This window comes from Crocuta crocuta, unplaced genomic scaffold (genome assembly GCF_008692635.1).
Source record: "Crocuta crocuta isolate KB4526 unplaced genomic scaffold, BGI_CrCroc_1.0 scaffold72, whole genome shotgun sequence".
NCBI lineage: Eukaryota > Metazoa > Chordata > Mammalia > Carnivora > Hyaenidae > Crocuta > Crocuta crocuta.
In genome coordinates this window covers 2,547,830-2,563,266 of record NW_027529427.1, presented here as the reverse complement: position 1 = coordinate 2,563,266, position 15,437 = coordinate 2,547,830, and the positions used below count along the sequence as shown (strand labels likewise).

At 52.4% G+C, this 15,437-nt stretch overlaps 2 protein-coding genes across 2 annotated transcripts in view; both read right to left on the bottom strand.

Moving 5' to 3' along the window:
- The window catches only part of IFFO1 (intermediate filament family orphan 1), a 12,341-nt gene extending 7,755 nt beyond the window's left edge, over nt 1–4,586 (bottom strand). Inside the window, exons 1-3 of the mRNA XM_077759019.1 lie at nt 4,458–4,586; nt 3,873–4,294; nt 3,681–3,689 (exon numbers count right to left, since the gene is read on the bottom strand). Of these exons, the coding sequence (XP_077615145.1) occupies nt 3,681–3,689; nt 3,873–4,294; nt 4,458–4,586 (560 nt within the window). The remainder of the gene's footprint in view (nt 1–3,680; nt 3,690–3,872; nt 4,295–4,457) is intronic.
- A 228-nt stretch (nt 4,587–4,814) lies between these two features.
- On the bottom strand, nt 4,815–15,049 carry NOP2 (NOP2 nucleolar protein). The gene is made up of 16 exons (XM_077759130.1): nt 14,957–15,049; nt 14,565–14,674; nt 12,871–12,916; nt 12,616–12,704; nt 12,195–12,439; nt 10,942–10,997; nt 10,665–10,825; nt 10,367–10,566; nt 9,873–9,962; nt 8,902–8,989; nt 8,685–8,825; nt 7,983–8,122; nt 7,745–7,834; nt 7,445–7,567; nt 7,099–7,327; nt 4,815–5,586 (listed from the first exon to the last, which is right to left on the bottom strand). The coding sequence occupies exons 2-16, from the start codon at nt 14,668–14,670 to the stop codon at nt 4,928–4,930; spliced, it is 2,463 nt and encodes an 820-aa protein (XP_077615256.1). The 5' UTR covers nt 14,671–14,674; nt 14,957–15,049; the 3' UTR covers nt 4,815–4,927.
- Nucleotides 15,050–15,437: the final 388 nt, after the last annotated feature.

Genomic DNA, 15,437 nt, shown 5'->3' with positions numbered 1-15,437 from the left:
GGGGGGGGGGGGGGGGGGGGCAGGGAGGGAATGTGGGTGCAGGGCCCCCCCCGCTCGCCCCAGCAGCTCCCTGCTCCCCACTCCTCTGGCTCAGGCCTCACCCTCACTCTAGGCCTGGTGCCCTAGAGGCACTGGGGCCAGTGGGCAGCCAGCTGCAGCTGTCGGGCGGCTCCACACTTTCTGGCAAGTGCGAGCCCGCCAGCTGCCTTCCTGGAACCTCCGGGCCGCGCCCCAGGAACTGCCTTTAGGAGCAACTGCTGCCACTCCGCTCCCTCGCGGTGCCCGTCCCCGCCCCCTCAGGCCCCCAGCGCCACCAGCCACCTGGCTGGCCTCCTCCCGTCCTGCCCGCGCCAGACCACCAGGCCCCGCCAGCCCGGTCCCCCACCTTCAGTGGCACAGATCCGGTCTCCCGCCTCCTGCCCGCACCAGACCAGGGCTCCTCTAGCCCGCTGCCCTGCCTCTCGTGGTGCCATTTAGCCCTGGAGAAGCAGCTGCAGGACACACACCACATCAACAGGGTTGGTCAAGAGCCTGGTGGGAGACGCTCGAAGTCCGTCCCCCACAGGCTCCAGAAACTGCCCCCCCCAAAACCCGTGGAAGTGAGCCCTAGAGAGCAGCGGGGCTGGCTCCGAGGCAAGAAAGCTGGGGTTCCCAGGCTCCCGCACCCAGAGGGAAAGGGAAATCAGAGTACGATAAAGCACCTCGCTCTACAGCGGGTGGGGACCAGAAGCAGCATCACCCAGGCGCTGGAACCCCAAGACTAGAACCACACGCAGCTAAGAGACACCCTGGGCCGCAGGCCAGGTCTAGCTTTTCCACTAGATGGGAGTCCATGGTGAGCTGGTGCACAGGCCACGGCGTCGCCGAGGCGGATGGGTAGTGGCAGCCGCGGCCCTGCTTAGGGTTTCAGGACCCTGTGAGGGTGGTCGGGATGGCGGGACTTCTCAGACCCCATTCACAGGGCCCCCACCGATACAGACTTCCACTGCAGCCGCTTCTCCCAGCGTAAGGAGGGGACTGCACTGCGAGAGGAACTGCGGTATCAGAAACCTGGCTACAAGGTGCAAAGAGGACGGCAAGAAAAATGAAACCGAGAGTGAGCGGCTTCTGCAGCCGTGGACTCGGTCCATCCTTCCCCACTTCCACCCTCCACTTCCCCCCACCCCCACCCCCGTTCCCTCTCCTCCTCCTTGNTTCCCTCGTCTCCTCCTTGGGTTCTGCCTGCAGCCTCTTCCCTGTTCCTCTCACCAGCATCTGCACTGCAGTGTTCCTAATAATAACTCCCGTACATCCCCCGCTGCCCCTCCCGCACGGGCAGGGGAGAGGCGGCCAGGCTGGCCACCACCCTACTGGCCAGTCACGCAGCCCAGCTCCCGTCCTCTCTGCTGGCTGTCCACCCTTCCCTGCGGCCCCCACGTCCTTCCCTCCTTTGCTCTGGCATTCTCAGACACTGGGGCCAGTGAGGGGCTCTAGCAGCACCAAGTTATATCATTTCATAGATAGATAAGACTTTCTCTTTTTTTGGGCCTATGATTTTTTCATCTACAACCTGAAGGCATGGAACACAGTACCCTCATACTCCTGAGCCCGTGAGTCCCTGCAGAAGGAAAGCAGGACTCACAAGGGGACAATGGCCCTTGGCAAGATACATCAGGAAGGGTAGCAAGCAACAGATTCAGGTAGAAATTTATGTAAGGAAGTTTGGGGAAGGGTTGAGATGAACAAAATCTTAGAGACAAAAAAAAAAAAAACATCTGAAAATAAATCATCTGGAAGATGGACTCAGGACCCCGCGATCAAGAGGCGCATGATCCTCCAACTGAGCCAGCCAGGTGCCCTAGAAGCTTACTGGAAATTCTATTTGCTCTCCATCCAGACTTTCCCACAAACAGGTTCCTTCTGACATTCAAATCTTGTCTCAGCTACAAGGTCCCCTTGACATGAGTAGAATTTGAGCAATTTCCGTGTATTCTATGGTTACTAAAGACCTCTGTCCCAAATAAATTACATCCTTGAGCGAAGTGAGGAAGTCAGGGCCATTCCTACACTGGAAAAACTGAGGCCAGGAAAAAGAGACCCACCCAAGGCTGTACACGGCAGGGGTACTGGAATAGAACCCAGGCGACCTCAGCTCCTTCCCAGTTTGGTACTCAAGCTGTACCCATGCCTTCCGGGCTATAGACAGGAGCTATGGTGTTGCTTTAAAGAGAACAGAACAAGGGCGCAGGATCTGAGGTGGAAGAATGAGGAGCTGCCAGTGTCCCGTACCACACAACGCTAGCGGCGGGCCCTCTGCAGAGCTTGCTATGCAGAGCGATGAGCTCATCGATCCCCAAGGAATAACTCTCTGCTGCCCTGGACAGCTGGACCAAGGACAAACACTCTTTCAGTTAAGAAAAAAAACAAAAAAACAAAACCCAATACCGGGAACAGCAGTTGTTTCTGTGGTTATGGATGCATTCCAGAACTGCCCCATACTGCTGCTGACAGTGTTAACTAACTCATGCAGGGCCAGGAGCCAGGGGCAGGGGCAGGCTGGGTTTGGGGGGCATCTGCGTGATGGCTTTAGGAGCACTGAGAGTCCCAAAGGCACTTAGAACATGGACTACAATGAAGGAAGCCAGCATGAGGACAGGCCTCAACCTCAGCAAGCCTGCTGATTCGCAATCTGCTAGCCTCTAGCAGGTCACAGACCCCCAACGGTGGCCCCCAGACTCGGGGGTAATTTCCCCGAACATTCACACAGGGCTGCAAGGGCAGTTCCCAGGCCTGCCCACAAGGGGTCAGAGTAGCTGATCAAGAGGTTCAACCCAATGGCTCCCAAACTAAAGCCTCCTTCTGATAGGTCATCTTCCTCCCCAACCACGCATCCCTCAGACTCTACAGGAGCTGGCTGTGCTCCTTCCTGATGGCCTGGTTATCCACCCTCTAAGGGGTCCACCTGGTGTACGGCCAGCACTTGCATCACATCCCCTCTCCTGGCTCCGTGTGCAACCTGCCAGTCCCCTGCAGAAAGCCAAATCCTCATCCGCAGGGAGCACATGGGGCCTGGCTCCAGCTGCCTTATTCTCACAGGGTGTGTCCAGATTCTCAACTTTTCCCCCACTCACTTCCTCTGCTGGCTCTCCTCAGATCTCGTCATCCCTGGGCTCTTTGCACTTTTACAGATTCCCCCAGCCTCCGCAGCCCTGTGACAACTAGCAGTCCCTTCCCTTTCCCCTAGGCAACTCCTTACCACACACAATGTTCGGAGGCTCCAGAGCCTTTCATCATGGAACTGAGTAGGTAGGTTCCCTGTTTTCCATCGACACTGCTTTGGGAACCCCAGAGGATGGGCAGGATGGCCCGCTGTGAGATGCAACCCCTCCCTGACCCCCCCCCTTCTAATTTCAACAGACTCCCAAATGAAAGCCATACACCTTGTCTCTTACTTTTGATCAGTACGCAGAGCGTCTATCACAAAAGTGCCCTGGGGGGCTGAGACTGGTATTACCCCCGGTGACCCCTCCAACCCGAGACCCTTTCACGCCTCACACAACCACACAGCGAACACAGGCATCCAAACACTGCGGCCCGGATGAGACAGAAAGAAAAGCCACAAGAGAAATATGTATTCCCCACAGCACTCCGCTGCGAGTCCCCTCCTTCCTGTCACGAGTGCAGCTTCTGCATTCCCTGTGGATTCCCACCTTCCTGTACCCAATGCCGGGCATCTCTTTCCAAGCTCCTCCTTACACAGCAGGAACTTTACTCTCCTGTTATTTCCTCCCCGATCCTTGGGCCGCACCGCTCTCCTCTCCGGGACCCACACCCAGTCCGGGCCCGCGTGCGGCACGACACCGAGCCCGGCCCCCACCTTCCCGGCCCCCTACCTCCGCTTGTACTCGTCCCGCTCGCGCTTCACTTTAGCCAGGACGTTGTAGAGCGCGCGGATCTCGGGGGTGATGGTGTCGATCTGGACGCCCACCCCGTCAGGGTGCACCCACGACAGGCCAGGCCCTTGCACCAGAGTGGGCTCCAGTCCCGGCCCGAGGCGGCGGGCGTGAGAGAAGGACCAGATGGTGCCGGGCATGAAGCGGGTTGACGAGCAGTAGGAGGTGGAGGTGGAGGTGGAGGGCGCCGAGTGGCCGGCGGCGGNGGCGCCGGCGGCCCGTCCCCTCCCGCGGCGAAGTGGTCGCCTCCCAGGGGTTCCCCCAGTGGCCCGGCCAGGCCCTGCTGCTCCTGCTGTAGGAGGAAGAGGTTGGGACCGAATAACGGATTCATGGCTGCGTCTTCTGCTGGGAGACGGAGACCGCTACAGGAGCGGGGATGGAGGGCAAAGGAGAAGAGCCAATGAGGCGCCGGGCGGACGCGGGGCGACCAATCAGGCGGCCCGACGGGAGGGGCAGAGGTCAGGGGGGCGGGGAAGGGCAGAGAGGAAGCCAATGAAAGGTTGACTTGGAGGCTGGCCCCTGGACCTTTCCGGGTCTGAGGCTGAGCGAGCGGGACCCCAGCCCGTGCCTGCCGTCCAGCCCCGGCGGCGCGGCCGGAGGGCGGAACACCCGGGTCCTTCGGTACTCCTTGGGTTCTGGTAGCAGGGTGCCCATCCTCCCTGCACCCCCATTCCGTCCTCTCCCCGGAGTCTGAACATCCTAAGCTCTGACTCCATGACTTTCCTCCCCCGGGGCCTGGGGAGACCAAGGGAACCCAGGAGCCTGAAACTGGTTTCTCAGGGTTCCCGTTTCCCTCTTCAGAGGATCCCTGTTGCACCTTCCCACCTCTATCCTTAAGCAGCAAAGCCAGGACCCAGTCCCCTCAAAAAAGCACACAGTGGCCAGAGATTATAAAACGTGTATTAGATTTCATATGCACGGTGGGGACGCCAACCTCACAGAGGTAAGAGCTGCAACCCAGTGATAACAGCGAGCCACCCCAGTCTACTTTCAACCTAAGACGACAGATGGCTGCCGCCTCTGGACTGAGATTTTCTCCTCTTTGCTGGTGGGGGCCGGCAGGAACCAACAGGGGACATGGTGGAAATCTCAGGCCCCTTGGGGAAGCCATTCTGCTTCTGGAAGGCAGCTTTCTTGAGAGGCTGTTCTCGCAACTGCTGCTTTACCTTCTCAGCCCTTTGGCTGTTTCCAAGGGGCTGATCACAGTCCTCAGGCTTGAGAGTGGCCTGGGTCTTCGAGAGAGACAGCACAGACGCTTCTGTGTCCCTGCCCTTAGAAGCATTCTGCTTCCAGAAGGCAACTTTCTTGGAGGCCACTGGCATAGCTGACTGTTGCTTTAGCTTCCTAGGCACCTTCGGTCCCCTGATCACTTCAGCTTCTTGAACTGGCTGACTGCTATCCTGGAGCTCAGAAGAAACTTGGGACTTTGTGTCACAAGATACAGTGGGCACACTTGACTCTGTCCCTTTGGAGATGCCATCCCACTTCTGGGAGAAGTCCTTCTTGGGATGTTGCCGTTTCTGCAACTGCTGCTTTGCCTTCCCAGCCACTCTGGCCTTCTTGGCAGGCTGGCTGCTGCCCTCGGGCTTAGGGGTCACCTGACCTTTCACCTCAGGCAAGTCTACGTTTGTAGGGGTAGAAGCTGCAGAATTTCCTGGGTTAAAATTAAGCATATGGTTTAAGAAAATGGGTCTCATCACCGGATCCTGATAATTTAAAAAAAAATTTTTTTTTAATGTTTTATTTATTTCTGAGAGAGAGAGACAGCATGAACAGGGGAAGGTCAGAAAGAGAGGGAGACACAGAATCTGAAACAGGTTCCAGGCTCTGTGCTGACTGACATGGGGCTCATGACCTGAGCCAAAGTCGGACACTTAACTGAGCCACCCAGGCACCCCCGGATCCTGACCATTAATGGTGCAGGTAAGTAGTGATGTTAAGATAAGGAAACTGCCTGCGTACTGTCGGCCAAGTATTCCACACAGTTGGGATAGCGCCTAAGAACAGACTACCTACATTCAGATTACTTAGTAAGTATCACCTGGCCTTTACTCAAGTCATAGTTGAACCTCACATTAAGGAGAAAGGGATCAAAAAATAAATTACAAGGAAGGGATCATTCCCTATCCTTAGGAAAAAAGGGGTTCAGATGAAGCTGTGCCCCCTTGAGGACAGAAGGTAACAAGACACTCTGAGGAGGAGGTGAATCCTGAACACACCTGAAACACTGGGCTTTTTAAATCAAAGACCATTTTTTTTTATGTGGATTTTGATGAGATGCAAGAAAATAAGTCACACATAACAACCAGAAACAAGCTAGTAAGACATATTTGAGAAATAACATTAAATAGATACTTTTAAAGTTACTGTGAAGAAAAAAGTTACAGCAAAATTTTTCTAGTTCTTAAGGTGTCTGTTAACATTCAGATGTGATTTTTGTGGGGGACATTATTTATAAAGAAAAAAAATTGGGGCACCTGGCTGGCTCAGCCAGTAAAGCATGTGACTCTTGATCTCAGTGTAATGAGTTCAAGCCCCATGCTGGGTGTAGAGGTCACTTAAATAAATAACAAACAAACAAAAAAAAAATCAACTCATTAAGTCACAGTTCATATTCCAAGAAACCTGCCTCTCCCTCTTCTAACTAAACCTAGGGTTATATCCCAGCATGCAGAACCGTCAAGCCTATTCCAGAAAACCCCACCCTTCCCTTTGAGATCAGAGAGGCCAGACTCAAGATGACTGAGAAAAAGATCTGCAATTAATATGATGGGCTCAGAGAACTGCTGATAGTTCCGAGGAGTCTTGTGCCAACCCAGTGCTGACAGTGCTGCACCAGCAGAGGTCTATTACCAGGAAGGCAACCCTTGGCCAAGAAGAAAAAGAAACCACAACTGCGCTGTGAGTGCATTTAGTGCTAAAAGTCTGCAGCCACTTGGCAGAGTCAAGGAAAAGGTCCCCATCTATACGCATGCTTTAACATACACTCAGATGGGGGTCCAGGCTCAGGAACAATTCTAACTGAAATGAAAGAGGCTTCTCATACAAGCACGCAAAGGCCGGCCGAAGGGAGGCAGAAGTCCTTCCCTTCCCAGCCGCCACACGCCTCTTTAAAGGCAGAGAGAGCAAAGGTGGTGACGAAGGGCAGAAAGGGCAGGCTGCTTACCTGTTTGGGATTGGGGGATAGAATTAGAGAACTTCTTGAACTTGGCAATAAAAAAGCCATCCATATTGTGGGTGTGAGGATAGAAGCGGCGAGTAGAGCGCAGAGTGGGGTGGAAGCGCCTTTCTCGAAAGCGAGTAAAACCTTCCTGGCCAAAGTCCAGACCGGTGGGCACCAACCGCACATTCCTCTTTTTCAGGGCATAGTCTACCACCCACTCGTTCTCTTCCACCTGATTGTATGGGGGAGACAACAGTGGACGGACAGGCAGAGCTGGAGCTGCAGGGAGCTCTAAGGGGCAAAGAGCCCCCTAGCCCTGCCCCCTCTTGCTCTGCCACAATGGCCTCACCATGATGGAACAGGTGCAGTAGACAAGGTAGCCACCTGTCTTGGAGGTGGCATTGACAGAGTCAATAGCACTCAGGAGCAGCTCCTTCTGAAGATGAGCACAGCGCAGGATGTCCTTCTCGTCCTGTCCCAAGGAGAGACCGATGCAGGGTGTCAGAATTTCAAAAGGCAGCCTCAGGAGAAGAGGCGACCTGTTCACTGCTTCCAGCGCTCCTCCACCTCCCATTCCAGCTCTGCAAGCCCTGGCAGAGACCTCTCGGCCGGCCCCACGCCCACCCCTACCCCACCCCCAACTCCTCACCTTGTTAGTCTTCACAGCTGGGTCTTTGGAGATGACCCCAGTACCACTGCAGGGCGCGTCCAAAAGGACTCGGTCAAAGCCCCCCACCACCTGGGGGGAAGGGGCAGGTGAATCTGACGTCTTTGGAAGCCTGTATCGCACCACCGTTATTTCCCAGGGGCTAGTCTAAATGCCATGAGGTCGGGAAGGGGGCAGGGGAACCGGAGGACCTCGAGAGACACACGCAGGGGAGCCCCACCTTGGGGAACTGGCGCCCATCGTAGTGGCTGATAATGGTATTGGTGACTCCCAACCGGTGCAGATTACCCACGACACTCTTGAGCCGCTCAGCATTGGCATCGTTGGCAAGAATCACACCCGTGTTCTTCATCAGCTGAGCTGAGGGGAGGGAGGGCACAGTGCTCACCAGCCCGCTCCTCTGCCTCCACCCGGCGGCTGCCCTCCTGCCCAAGAACCCGTAAGTGAAGTCACACCACTTTGAGGCAACTTCACTCCCAATAAGCCTCCTCCCCACGATCTACCGAACAGGTCTCCCCAATCTGCACCCTGCGATCAACAAGCCTGCCAGCGTGGTGGTTTTCGTTGTTACTGAACAGCGAAATAAAATGGTTATGACTGGTCATGTGCTGAACACTTGACCCAAAGCTTCTAACAGTATATCTCAGTTCTAACAACCCAAGTATGATATAACCACCGAGCCAAGGACAGTTACTACCCCATTCTATAGACAACAAAAGAAGACCAGGGACTGGCCCGATGTCACTGGGGTAGTTAGTGGCACACACAGGGCTGGATCAGGGGGACTCCAGAGCCTATGCTCCTCACCACTCTGCTAGTGGCTTGTGTATGTTTGTTTTGCACACTGGCCAGTCAGCAACTCCATCTACTTCCCAAAGCAGACAGCCAGATGGCTCCCACCCCCTGCCTTCCCTCCTCATACCGATATAGCTAGTCTTTCCTCCAGGAGCACAGCACATGTCCAGGACCCGCTCGTGTTCCTGAGGTGCCAAGGCCATGACTGGCAACATACTCGAGGCTCCCTGAAGCATATAGTGCCCAGCCAGGTACTCAGGGGTGGCGCCTGTGGAGGGACACCCATCTGTCACATGCTGGGACGAGGGCAGGGGCAGAGGGGCTACTGGGCAGGGAACACCTACCAATGGGCACTGAAGAGTCATACACCACCAGTCCAGTCTTCGACCACTTGCCCAGGGGATCCAGATTAACGCCACGGTTAATTAGCGCCTGCAGATAAAATGAAGATTTTAAAACCTTGTAGGTACCCCCCGCCCAGAGAACAGGTGGAAATATGAAAACGTGGCTCTACTGAGGCCTGTAGCACCACCACTTCCAGAGCCTGCAGTCACAACACAGTCCTCAGACTTCTCAGCCTCTCCCACACCATCCTATGATGTCCTTTCCCTTAGCCTGAGACTCCAACTCAAGGTCTGAATTGCAGCCCAGTGGAGCAGACTGCCAGCTCTTGTCCTTCTGTTTCCTGGAACCGAACTCTGATTTTCCAAAAGCCTCANCCTCCTCCCAAAAAAAAAAAAAAAAAATAAAAAAAAAAAAAAAAAGCCTCAGCCTGCCCCAACCCGCCATCCTAAAATGTAACATCACAGCACATTAAAGTTAATGACCGGGTAGGTTATCTTCGCACCAGGAGGAAGACTACACACAAGGCCACACCACTGACCGTAGAACAGTGGTCTTTACTATGGGGTCTCTGATCCCTTGGAAACGAGGAGTTTAAAATATACTGTTTGATCATGTGTGTCATGTCTTCTGGGGGCAGGAACCACAGTTTTACCAACTCTGCAATGAATCTAAATGGCAGACAACTCCCATTTTGTTCTGAGGCAGCACTTTTTTCCTGATGCAAGTGTCTCAACCCTGTCCCAGGGAGCAGAGGCTGAAGGGATGAGTCTCTCCCTCCACAGAGGTCCTAGGACCTGAGCGAGTCAGATAAATCTAACAGGACACTAGGCTTCCTGGGATCAAGCCTGTACTGAGAAATGCTTAGGTACTAAGATCCCAGCCCCCCAACCCCCTTCAGAATGAGACAGAGGAGTCTCTGGGGTTAGAAGTCAACACCTCTCTGAGAAACATCTCAAAATCCAGCCCTCACCTGAGCAAGGTCTCGGCGCCGGGTTTTCAAGGTATTGGTCCTGAGTGTGATGGGCCGAGGTACCTCATTAGCTTCTAAGAACTCCACCAGCTGAGAAAGCAAAATGGCAGGGAGCAAGTCAGCCTGGCCAAGGAGCTCAGCCAGAAGAGGAAAGAGCAAGGGGGTGGACTGCCTTCCTCATGCAGGGTAGGACAGAGAAGATAAGAAAGGAAAAGCAAGGACACCTGGGTGGCTCAGTCAGTTAAGCATCCAACTCTAACTCAGGTCATGATCTCACGGTTAGTGGGTTCGAACCCCATGTCGGGATCTGTGCTGACAGCCAGCTCAGAGCTTGGAGCCTGTCTCAGATTCTGTGTCTCCCTCTCTCTCTCTCTGACCTTCCCCTGCTCACATTGTCTCCTTCTCTCTCTCTCTCTCTCAAAAATAAATAAAAACACTTTTAAAAATGTGGAAAAAAAAAAAGCAGAAGAGGCATTAGATTAGCAATTCAGTACCTCAGACAGTGGGAAGAGGTCCATGAGCTTGCCAAGCAGGAAGTCTCCATAGGAGTAATAAGTGGCCAGGTCCTTCTGAAGCCGGTGCAGATATTCAGAACGAGATCGACCTTCCTCCCGCTGAGTCCCAAAATCACGTAGCACTCCCACTATATCTTGGATGCGCTTGTGAATTCGCTGCAAGTCTGGAGCCTGGGCATGTGGACGTGTTAAGGAACTGTTTCAGGATGTCCCAGGGCCTGGAAATCCCCCTCTCAAGCACCTTCTCCCTACCCCTCACCCTGCACTGGAAGGATATCCTGCTCCTGCTCCCCAGCAGGGGGCAGCACAAAGGGCTCCTCCTCATCCACATTGATCTGCAGGCCCCCATCTGTCTCATCATTCTTTTGGGGGCCTGACTCAGGGGACCCTTCCTCCACTTCCTCCTCCTCCTCAGTCTCCTCCTCACTCCATTGGCCCCTACAAACAGATCCAGAAACAGTGATTCACAGATCAAAACAGACACTTCCTCCTTCCTCAGTTCCTTCATCCCAGCTGCTGCATGGGCTCCAATCCTAAGAGTTTCCAAAACTCACCCAGCAACAGCTTCCTGGGCCTTTTGCTTCAGAGCAGCCCTCTCAATGGGCAGCAGCTGAAAAGACAGACAAGAGGCACGTGACACAAAGCCGCAAAGCCTGCCCTCTCACCCTCCCAAGCAGTATCCCATACCTGTACTTTGTTTCCTAAATGCAACTGTAACACTCCAGAAAAAAAGGAGGGAAGCTAAAGAAGCGAAGGTAAGACTGGTACAATATCAACCACTGTTGAGACTAAGTAACAGACTACAGGGTTTCATCATGCTGTTCTACTTTGGTGCATAATTCCTTTCCCCTTAAAAGTTCTAAATGTTAATACACCCCCGTATTTATACAAAAGACACAAAAATTGTCCTTGGGCATCCATTTTGCCACACTTCTTCCAGACATACTATTTTTCACATAGCTGAAATCGCGATGCATTTTCACATGTGTTTCCTGCCTTTTCTCATTCATTCACAGAGCACCAGCATTTTCATACACATATTGGCCAAATGTTAATTTAGCATACAAATGAACTGTAATTTACTGAAGCATATTGGTTATTTTGACAGCTTCCAGAGTTGGGGGATTATGGCCCACAAGGTGTCTGCAAATCACGTAACAGTAACTCTTGTAGAAAAAAGGCAGACTGCAAGAAAGGGTGCGAATGGGAACTTTTGTTTCATCCTATACAACTCTGTACCACCTGAGTTTTCCTAACATATACTAATTGTGTAATACGTACGTAACTATTTTTTCAGGATTTTAAAAAAAGCAACCTCTGCACCCAACCTGGGGCTCGAACTTACAACCCTGAAATCAAGAGTTACATGTTCTTCCAACTGAGCCAGACAGGAGCCCCTACATAAATAACTTTTTAAACCTCAGTGAATAAATCTTTGTCCACATTCTGGATCATCTTCTTAAACAGAATTACTAGGTCAAAAGGAAGAAACTTCCTAAGGTTCTCAGATGCTTTATAAAAAATGTGTACACATTCTATTCCCTCACCTCGGGCACTTAAGGATCCCCCTGACCACGTCCTCACCACCACTGAGCAATCCCATGTTTCAAAATGCTCTATCCTACAGTTTTTCTATACTTTTCTATGAGCACCGAGCAAAAACACAGGTGACAGGAAAACAGTATGGAACACTAAAATTCCCTTTTCTCTACTCCGCTTATCCTCACCACTGAGGGATATTCTCAACGATCTGGAAAGACTAAAAGGCAAGGATCCCTTCCTGAACACCCAGAGAGATAAACCTCACCTCTTCACCTTCATCATCATCCTCTGAGTTGGAGTCCGCACCATAGTCATCTATCATATCAGCATCACTGTCCTCAGAGCCCCAGAGGCCCCCCTGGTTCACCACATCATCCTCTTCGTAGTCTTCTTCCTCCTCATCCTCCTCACTGCTTTGGGCTGGTGCTGGATGCTTCTTGCCTTGAGAAGCACGAAGTAAGGGCTGGGCTCCCTTCTTACCAGGGGTCTGGACAGCTCCTCCAGAGGCTCCTAAGGGTTTGAATAATCCTGGACTGATGGCAGCCACACACTGATGAAGCCTATACTTTCTACCCCTAAAAATGTCCTCTGACTGCTCCTTTCACTCCAGAAATGCTCAACAAGTCCTTCCCTACCCAGGACCCAGAGGGCTTCTCATGTAGCACACAGCTCCTATGTTCACTGACCTTTGGGTAACTTTCCAGGCAATGGTTTGGCCCCAGGAAACTTATGCGTCTCAAGGGCTTCAGCAGAGCCCAACCTTCTCTTCGCTGCCCTGAAACGATATAAGGAGTGAGGAAACAGAACACACCTCTAGGCTCCACCACAGAAATGGGGCAGTCCCCAGACAACCCTTTCCATCGGTATGATCACATGTGATCACGTGACTAAAGATGAACAGTATCAATTTAACCTATGTAAGTCTGGACATCCATACTCACCTTTTTCGAGCACGACTAGAAAGCCTCTTAGAATTTTCATCACCCGCTGTATTTAAAAAAGAGAGAGAGGAAGAACAGTAGGTCACAGGGGAAATGAAAAAAGAACATGAGAAGAGAAAATAAAAGTGAGAAAAGAATTAATATACTAATTAAAGGGAGTGGGTTGTGACTTGCTCCACAGCCCTTTAGGAAGAGTTGGATGAGAGGTGGAAAGATGATCTCCATCTGGTTGTGCATCAACCAAATCCCAACTGGGCCTCCCTCCAGATTTCTGATTTCAGTCAAGAGCATTACCACCATTCTGATAACAGATTCAAAATTCATGTGTTCTCACTGGCCTTCGACCTACCGTGTGGCGATTCGCTAAAGGCACCAAAGGTCTGAGTCAGTGAAGGGTTGGTAAATAGGGGATTCGTTATGATTCCTCCTTCAGGAAAATGGTGAAAACAAACTGAAATAAGCCAGCATGCCACATACACTTGCTCCTTCTGTGGCAGAACCATGATGAAAAGACTAAGCTGTGGGGACCTGGGACTGTGGTTCCTCCACCACCACTTCTACCACTGCCATAAAGTCTGCCAACGGGAGACGGAAGGAGTTGAAAGACCAGTAGAAGCTCCACCATTTGAAACACCACTAGTCTATAAGAAATGGACGAAGTGATGTAACAAACAAAACTGTCTTGTCTTTTCCTTTCCTTTCCTCTGAATTTACTCAGTAACCAACCACAGATTTTGCCTTGGTAGGGAATTTTTTCATACGTTCTCCAAGAAATAGAAGGTTTAAATCTCAGCCCTGTCACTTACATGACCAAGTTACTTAATCTCTCAGCATTCATTTCCTTCACAACGCCTCTCTTGTAGGGAGCTATAAGAATGAGGCGAGATAATGTATCCAAAGGGTTCAGTATAGTGCCTAGCACTTTCTAATACCGCAATAATCTGCATTTTTCCTCCTAAGTACACAACACAAACTACCTGTCCATTCTGCTCTGCCACTCCAGCCTTCCATGCAGCAGACTATTCACTACATGGGAACCAGATCTGTGCCTGGCCATAGGCATCCCTCCACAATGCAACTAGTTGAGGGTGACTCCTCTGCTTCCTTCCCAACTTCCACTTTTGGAAAGTCAACCATTTTCCAAAACCCAGCTTAAGATCTTTTCTTTTTTTTTTTTAATGTTTATTTATTTATTTTGAGTGAGCACAAGCAGGAGAGGGGCAGACAGAGGGAGAGAGGCACAGAGAAGGGAGAGAAAGAATCCCAAGCAGGCTCTGCACTGTCAGTGCAGAGCTCTACAAGGGGCTTGATCCCTCAAACTTTTGAGATCATGACCTGAGATCAAGAATTGGACTCTTAACCAACAAGCCACCCAGGTGCCCCCCAGCTTAAAATCTTTTTAAACTCTGTGTAGGTCCTCTAAACTCCCTCAGTGTTAAAAGGTACCTCCCCTTGCATGGGTGCTTCAGTCCCTACTGCGTCTTCTCTAAGTTCTAAGTGCTGAGGACAGTGTTCGAGTCATACTTACTAATAATTCATACGATATACTCTGGTTTCTCTTCAAACTGTCTAAATCTAATAACTTGGCTCAATGAAAATTCCACTTCAAGAGTGAATACTGAGACTAAAAACGGAGGGGAATGTGATACAGATGAAAAAATGGTGCAAANACGGAGGCCAGGCCTCCCCCTTACCTGCAGGCAAGAATCTGGCGAGTTCGGTCTCAGCACCCTTCTGTTTCCGGGCCTTACGGCCTGGCCCGCGCTTCTCCTTCTTCGTAGGGTCCAACTTGCGCCCCATAGTACTGGGGAAAAGAAAAATGGGAGAATATGATATAGTGACGCGTGTTGGAAGGCAAACGGAGATCGCAGACTTGGCATATTAGATGCGGAATGGGCATTGCCTCGAATCTCGACTCAGCAGCCCCAACAGCCCCTAATAGCATGACAAAACCTCCATTCCATGCTGGACCCGGCCCTTGAGTCCCACACCATGTGTACTGCGTCCCCCTCCTGGCGCCCCAGTCTGGGTCAGTGCGGTCAGCCTTCCCCGACTTCCTCCGCGCCCACCCGAAGCCTTGGCTCACTTGAAATAGGGTCCAGGCCCGACTGGCCACCGGGATAAGCAGCTCCGCACTCCACGTGCACTCCAAACCTAGCCGCGGACACTACACTCTCAGGAAACGTTTCACGCAAGCGCACAGAGCGCGCCCGCCTCGAGGCCCCGCCTCTTCCGGTCGCTTCTAGTCGGCTGCGGAACCCGGAACGTACGCTGGCGGCCGCACAGCCGGAAGAAATTTGGGGGAGGATCGCTTCTCTCACTCCTCGACACAGGAAAAAGCAATGCGGACAGAAACTTTTTAACCCCACCCCCTCCCCCACCCCCGTCCGCAAGGGGTTGGCCTCTCGCCTCATTGCAGACATCAGCGGGCAGATCTGGTACTTCCAAGCCGCCCCTCCTCAGACCCAGGCGTGAGACTAGGCCCTCCTGGCATTCTCCGCCCTACGTCGTCTCAAGACCAACGAATCCCAAGCCTCTCCCCTCCCAGCCCTAGGAAACCCGCTCCT

Coding starts and splice junctions, on each gene's coding strand:
- NOP2 (XM_077759130.1), bottom strand. CDS start 14,670: ATGGGGCGCAAGTTGGACCCTACGAAGAAGGAGAAGCGCGGGCCAGGC. Junction 12,917..14,564: donor CGCCAGATTCTTGCCTGCAG/GTAAGGGGGAGG, acceptor TTTTAAATACAG/CGGGTGATGAAAATTCTAAG. Junction 5,587..7,098: donor TATCCCCCAATCCCAAACAG/GTAAGCAGCCTG, acceptor ATTTTAACCCAG/GAAATTCTGCAGCTTCTACC.